Source organism: Coregonus lavaretus, assembly GCF_964263955.1.
Source record: "Coregonus lavaretus genome assembly, chromosome: 9".
Lineage (NCBI taxonomy): Eukaryota > Metazoa > Chordata > Actinopteri > Salmoniformes > Salmonidae > Coregonus > Coregonus lavaretus.
Window position 1 is genome coordinate 27,046,566 of NC_139996.1, and position 7,500 is coordinate 27,054,065.

General features: G+C 46.6%; 1 protein-coding gene across 1 annotated transcript in view; it reads right to left on the reverse strand.

Annotated features, from left to right (window-relative positions):
- LOC311135313 (otogelin-like protein) overlaps nt 1–6,370 on the reverse strand; it is a gene marked incomplete at both ends in the record, with an annotated part of 21,123 nt that extends 14,753 nt beyond the window's left edge. Inside the window, 17 exons of the mRNA XM_084169262.1 lie at nt 1–51; nt 211–388; nt 553–679; nt 772–917; nt 1,024–1,070; nt 1,138–1,246; nt 1,339–1,464; nt 1,557–1,663; nt 2,148–2,254; nt 2,426–2,550; nt 3,270–3,475; nt 3,790–4,066; nt 4,729–4,821; nt 5,004–5,082; nt 5,501–5,546; nt 5,753–5,795; nt 6,286–6,370. The exon at nt 1–51 is cut by the window's left edge and continues 74 nt beyond it. Of these exons, the coding sequence (XP_084025388.1) occupies nt 1–51; nt 211–388; nt 553–679; nt 772–917; nt 1,024–1,070; nt 1,138–1,246; nt 1,339–1,464; nt 1,557–1,663; nt 2,148–2,254; nt 2,426–2,550; nt 3,270–3,475; nt 3,790–4,066; nt 4,729–4,821; nt 5,004–5,082; nt 5,501–5,546; nt 5,753–5,795; nt 6,286–6,370 (1,952 nt within the window). The remainder of the gene's footprint in view (nt 52–210; nt 389–552; nt 680–771; nt 918–1,023; nt 1,071–1,137; nt 1,247–1,338; nt 1,465–1,556; nt 1,664–2,147; nt 2,255–2,425; nt 2,551–3,269; nt 3,476–3,789; nt 4,067–4,728; nt 4,822–5,003; nt 5,083–5,500; nt 5,547–5,752; nt 5,796–6,285) is intronic.
- Nucleotides 6,371–7,500: the final 1,130 nt, after the last annotated feature.

Consider the following 7,500-nt stretch of genomic DNA (forward strand, 5'->3'; position numbering starts at 1 on the left):
CAGGAGTTAGCATGGAGCTGGGGAGTCCCTTCAATCATCCCTGCTGGAGACCTACACACACACACAGGCCAGACAACGTTTCATGAATATTCTTACTGTAATACTATTTTACTCAACTTCCTCAGACAAAAATGCCAAAAACCTTTCCTCCAAAGTACATCTACTGATAGGAGTCAGAAGTCAGCATGAGAGGAAGTAGTGTTTCCTTACAGGAAGTCGTCCCGCAGGTTTCCGTTGAAGGTTCCACAAAGGCCCAGCGTGTTGCTGCGCCATTGGCTGTCCAGCTGTAGATAGACACGCCCACCACGCCAGTCATATTGCAGACGCAGTCCAAGCAACGTCCTCAGCTGGACGAACACCGACGTTAACCTCCGCACCTCAACTACATCTACACACATATACACACATTAAGTCAGACGTAAAATAAGGTGTTCCGCAAGGCTGTGTGTTGGGACCGTTATTGTTCTCTCTAGACATGCTACCTAATGGTACTCATATCCGTATCCTTATTAGTATTATTAAAAGGAATCAATTAAGTTTATTGTATCATACCATCGGCGTAGGGCAAGGCAGGGGCGGGATTGACCCCTATAAGCACTTCCCCCTCTCGGGTCAGAGTCACCTGGTGACTAACATCTTCATCCAGAACCACCGTCACTGACTGGATACACACCTGCTGCTGGGCCTACACACACACACGACTGTGTCAGGCTGTATATGTGTGTTACCTCTGTGACATGGTATACTGCAGTGTGTGTGTGTGTGTGTTACCTTTGTGCAGGTGGTATACTGCAGGGTAACAGTGAATCTGCTGCCGCTGCGGCTCTTGGCCAAGACGTACTGACACGCCCCTGGCTGCAGGAACATCCTCCCATCGAACGATGTCACAAACACATCACCTACTACTGAACACTCCGCTGCGAGAGAGAGAGAGAGAGAGAGAGAGAGAGAGAGAGAGAGTGTGACATTATATCGTCCCACTTATGAGCTTTGATAATATACTGTATGACATGGTCAGCTCACCTGTACAGTTGTTGTCCGTGCAGTTCCACACTCCCCCCATACACACACTGTAAACACACCACAGGTTAGTGACACACACGCATACACACACACACAAGTTACACACACACTCACCAGACGCTGCAGCCCTGCTCCAGAGTGTGTCCCTGTGTGTATGAGGTGCCGTGGTAGACACAAGGACACTGAGACACAGCGATACAAGTCCCATTCTGCAGAATCAACCCTGAGACAGACGGACACACAGAGGGTGAGAGGGAGTGTGTGTGCGTTTGTGTGTGTGTGTGTGTCCGTGTGTGTATGAGTGTGTGAGTGTACCATCAGGGCAGTAGCATCCATCCAGACAGTGCAGGTTAGTTCCCAGACACTCCTTATCAAAGGTACAGGTGGGAGGGCAGCAGCTGATACAGTCTCTATGGACAAAACTCTCCTCACAGCCATCATCTATGGAACAGTCAAATGAAAGACTTACCGTAGTAATACGTTAGCTCAAGGTTAGTTAAAGGTTTGGGTTATGTTAGTGTAACGTTACTGACTGCAGGATGGGAAGCTATCTCTCCACTCTCGTACAGGGTATCCTACATGGCTGCAGGCTCGTGTGTACTCCACCAGCACACGGCAAAACGTCTCCTCATCATCTGACCTAATTACAGCAGACAACAGTCAGACTACACTCTGATAACACCCAGACAACACCCAAACAACAATCAGACTACACCCAGAAAACAACCAGATAACCTCCAGACTACAGTCAGACAACAGTCAGAGAATAGCCAGACAACAGTCATAATACACCCAGATAACCCCCAGACAACAGCCAGACAACACTCAAATAACACCCAGACAACAGTCAGACAACACCCAGACAACAGTCAGACAACACCCAGACAACATTCAGACTACACCCAGATAACAGTCAGACTACACCCAGATAACAGTCAGACTACACCCAGATAACCCCCAGGCAACAGCCAGACAACCCCCAGGCAACAGCCAGACAACCCCCAGACAACACTCAGATAACCCCCAGCCTACAGTCAGACATCAGTCAGAGAATAGCCAGACAACACGGAGGAATCAAAAACGTTCTGACTTACAGGACACATGCACACTCTGGAGTGACTTACACACAGAGGTCAGAGACACAGCTAGCCACGTAGGGGTTTGGGTCGATGTTCTCATGACAGGACAGGAAGGGGAAGAACAGGAGAGCACTGCACTTCTCTATGGCATCCTACACACACACACACACACACACACACACACACACACACACACACACACACACATTTATACATCAACATATTACAATAAAACACAGAAATAAGCACACATAACACAGGCACATAGACGAGCCAGGTTCAAGCAACAGGGTCACAGACAGACAGACAGAGACAGGTCTTACGTCCATGTCAGACTCAGAGCGGCAGGGTCCAGTGAAATCTATGTCCACCAGAGGGCAGCCTCTCTCATGGGGCAGATCGACTGACCAGCTGTTAGCAAACACTGCTGGCTCCTCTGTCTGCACGCCTACACACAGGCACGCACACAAACGAAACACGTACACACACGGTTAGGGATCCTCCCTCCACATGCCTGAATATAATCCAATATAATAGAACAACTGTTTATTAGAAGAACTACTCATTCCTCTTCACACCTCTCCTCTGCATTCCTCTGCTCCATCTTTTCTCATTTACATTTACGTCATTTAGCAGACACTCTTATACAGAACAATTTACAGGAGCAATTAGGGTTACGTGCCTTGCTCAGCTCTGGGATTCGAACCAGCGACCTTTCGGTTACTGGCCGAATGCTCTTAACCACTAGGCAACCTGCTGCCCATTTCTCCTCTCTACTCACTCCTCTCCTCTCCTCTCCTCTCCTCTCCTCTCCTCTCCTCTCCTCTCCTCTCCTCTCCTCTCCTCTCCTCTCCTCTCCTCTCCTCTCCTCTCCTCTCCTCTCCTCTCCTCTCCTCTCCTCTCCTCACCTCTCCTCTCCTCTCCTCTCCTCTCCTCTCCTCTCCTCTCCTCTCTAGGTCATGTTACAGGACTAGGGCCTCCCCCTCAGTAATAATAACTATAATGGTTCCCTGTGGTGCTGCGAGGAGAAAGGTTGTGATGGAGGGATGATTGGGTGCTGAGAGAGATGATAAGAGATGGATGGAGGAGGGAGGATAAGAGACTAGTCGGACCCGTCTGTCCAGTCTTACAGTGGGCTTTGATGTGGTGTGTGAGTGTGTGTCTCACCGCGGGCTGTGGTGAGGTCATCGTTGGGCAGGTTGTTGTAGTTCCCACAAAGGCCACAGGGGGTGCCGTGGTGCTGTTCAGACATCTTCAGATATACTCCACTACCCCCGTCCCACGCCAGAGAGAAGCCAAACACACTCTTCACCAGCAGGTAGTCAGCCAGACGCTCTATAAACACACCTCCTATTGTCTGGGGCAGGCTCAGCCTACACACAGACACACATGGATTTTTTTTAAAAGATGCTTTATTGTCACATACACCAGATAGGTTAAGTGAAATGTGTTGTTTTACAGGTTCAGTCATAGTAGTACGGCGCCCCTGGAGAAAATGAGGGTTAAGTGCCTGGCTCATTGGCACATCGACAGTTTTTTCACCTTGTCAGGTCGGATATTCAAACCAGCGACCTTTCAGTTACTGACCCAACGCTCGAACCGCTAGGCTACCTGCCACCCTACACACATTACTACAGAGCATACACACACATTACAAAACACAAACATTCGTCCATAGCCCACCAACCTGCGACCCCCCTGGTGGACTTGGTATCCAGCGATGTGGATCTCCTCCTCGTTGGGGAAGAAGAGACTGAGAGCCCTGGGACAGGAGTACACACTTCCCTCACACACACGGCTGTTATGGACCCACACAGTGTACTGTGGTGTGGCTGAGCGGCAGTCCTGGGCCAGTATGTAGGAGCAGGTTCCAGGGTAGTAGAAGTAGCTGCCATCAAACGTCTCATAATGGTGCTGACCCCAAGACCTGCAGATCCCATCTCTGTCCTGGCCCTGGTTAGGAACTACACACACACACACACACACATACACTAAGTTTTGCGTGCTTATCTCAACTCTGAATCAGCTTGAAGGTGCACTGGTGTGTCTTTGTGTGTAGGAGGCATGGGGGGGGTTGGTTACCCACAGTGCCAGCTCATTAAAAGCCGCTCAGTTACAGAAAACCCCTGTCTCTGTACTATTCCCAGACCTGCCAAATAGACCCACTGTCTAACAGTGGTGGTGCTGTGGTGGTACTTTCCCCAGGTAGGTATTTGATTAACAGGAACAGTGTGTAACAGAGTTCATCCCTGTCTGCCTCACCAGGGACGAGAACCCAACAGCAACACTTCATATTACCATCGTGCCACCAAACCCACCAAAACCAACCACAGTTGGGCGAGGAAAACACTAATTAAATTCTCAGGCATGCTACTAGTATTGAGGCTGTACTAGACCCAGCTCTGATGTAGTCTACAGATACTCAACCCTAATCCTCCAGACTTAATCACACACTATGTGGACCAGGGGGTGTTTGTGTGTGTGTGTGGTTATTAATTGAATGCAGCTTATTAACAATTGTTGAATGATATGTTGGTCTAACCCTCATGTAGACACACACACAGACACACAAACACACACACACATGAAAATGAGACATTCATTGCGGATTGTGTGTGTTACTCACTGATCTGGCAGCGGTCTCCGAGGGCCTGGAACTGTGCACAGTCACACCTCCCCCCCTCCTGACACCAGCCCCCATTCAGACAGCCGCAGTACTCTGGTAAAACACACACAATCTTTCCTCAATCTTCTCTGGAAAGACTTTTGAGATGAATCCATAGAAAAAAAATATTCTTTACAAGACAGACTGCTTTTTAGTCCTTTCTGTAGCCGTGTTGACCCAACCTCACCCTGTGAGTGTGTGAGTGTGTGTGTGTGTGTGTGTGTGTGTGTGTGTACCTGAGGAGGCATCACGGGCGGTGTAATTGTGTAGAACACTGCGAGGGAGAGTTGCTTCAGAGAGAAGAGGACTGAATGTCTGGAGAGTAGAGAGCACTGATGATCACACACACATACATACAAACCTACCAGTCCCAGTTTGTGAATCTGTCACACTGTGTGTATAGTGTGTGTGTAGTATGTGTGTATCCAATGATGTAGTGATAAATAAATTGGTGGGTAAACTCCGATCGCCGGTTGCGGTGAAAAAAGTAACAATCTCTGTACTTTCAATGCATTTCTCTGCAAAAGGTGGGTTACGACCGTGCAAAACAAAATGTGGCGTTTACGTGCGTTTACCCTCCACTACCCTGCTGTGTATCTCTAGCCCTGTTTGTGTGTGTGTGTTTTTGTAGTTGCCCCAGTGTGTGTGTGTGTCCTACAAAGGCGTCTTTGTGCTGGTCAGGGTGTTGAGTGTGTGCCCTGACCTCTGCTTCTCTTAGGTGTAGTGTACCTACCTCCTCCCCTAGGAGATCCCGTTTCCTCCGCAGTGCATTAGCCCTCCTGCACACACACACACACACACACACACACACACACACACACGGAGAGAAACGTACATTATGAGGAGAAACATGTCAACTGAAGTTAGGTGCACTTTAGACCACCTGAATACAGCCAAACACACACACGCATCTGCTTGGCCATGACACTGAATGAATGAATCCCCAGAGAGGATGAGTTTTTCTATTTTCCTTTCATCCTCTCACCTCTGTAGTCTTCCGTCTGTCTCTGTCAGTTGGCTCTGAGCTTCTGAGCACAAGAAAAAGCCATCAATAAAACATCACACACACTATCACAATGTATAGGCTCACTTTACATATCACAACACATAACAAATATCATATCTACAACAACAGACATCTAATCTTCAAAATGCAGAACCATTGCTGCCTATCAGTAGAATTAGTATTGCACATATTTAAACAGCATAAATAAGACACCCCAGAAGGATTTACACAACTACAGTGTCTGTTTATAATGTGATTAATGTCACTAAAGAGGGACAAATAAATAAATGTCATTCAGGAACAGTACAATTATCCGATATTTCATAATGTTTAAATGTCAAAAAACTTTTTTAATCAAGGTCACGGATATAGCGCGGGTCCTAAATTGCTGGTCTCTCTGAAATTAGGTTAAAATGTCAAAAGCGCTGAAACGCTGGATAAATGACTCAACTGTAAAAATTATGAAATAAAATGGTTTAGGGATTATGCGCATGTGTCGTTGGGAAACTCACCTTGTGCTGTCAGCAGCTGGAGGACTGAATACCACGAAAGAAGAACAAGTTTGACTCTCCGCGGACCGTTCATCTCAGAGCTCATCCACCGAGAGGTTAACGGAACATTTTACAGGACAGACTGGGGAGTAGTGATCTCTGTTCGTTACCGAGCTTCCCGCGGTTTACATCCACGCGCACAGAGGAAGTTGAGCGAGCCCCTCAGATGGATGATGGGTGCACCTGCGCGCAGGTGTCGGGTGTGTGTGTGTGCATGGTTTTTGCACCAAACAGGTGACATCAAACCAACTGAAAAGACAGAAATACCGCAACTTTCTGTGCGCAGGAAAATAGTAGCCTAGCTGAAGTAGATAGATTCTCTGAGTATAGGACATTACAAATGCAACAACTGAAGACTGTAGGCAAACTTTAAATAAAAAATGTAGTCGTAGTTTAAAGGCACAATCTGTATGATTTTCAGCAATTCAACTTGAATTAAATTATAAATGAGATAGCGTGTGTGCGTATGTGTGCGTGTGCGCACGTGTGTGTGTGTGTAAGACTTTGACTCCCTCTGCTGGCCAGTGATGTGTATCTCAGGGATGGCCAGGGCTGTAGCTCAGTTGGTAGAGCATGGCGTTTGCAACGCCAGGGTTGTGGGTTCGATTCCCAGTATGAAAAAAAGTAAAAAATAATGTATGCATTCACTAACTGTAAGTCGCTCTGGATAAGAGCGTCTGCTAAATGACTAAAAATGTAAAATGTATCTGATGTGAGTGAAGATTTACACATGAGCAACAATCTTACAATGTTTAATAACGTAGTATAATGTACATGTTTCATAGTATTTTCATGATATATACACTACCGTTCAAAAGTTTGGGGTCACTTAGAAATGTCTGTGTTTTCGAAAGAAAAGCATTTTTTTTGTCCATTAAAATAACATCAAATTGATCAGAACTACAATGTAGACATTGTTAATGTTGTAAATGGCCATTGTAGCTGGAAACGGCTGATTTTTAATGGAATATCTACATAGGCTTACAGAGGCACATTATCAGCAACCATCAGTCCTGTGTTCCAATGGCACGTTGTGTTTGCTAATCCAAGTTTATCATTTTAAAAGGCTAATTGATCATTAGAAAACCCTTTTACAATTATGTTAGCACAGCTGAAAACTGTTGTGCTGATTAAAGAAGCAATAAAACAGGCCTTCTTGAGACTAGTTGAGTATCT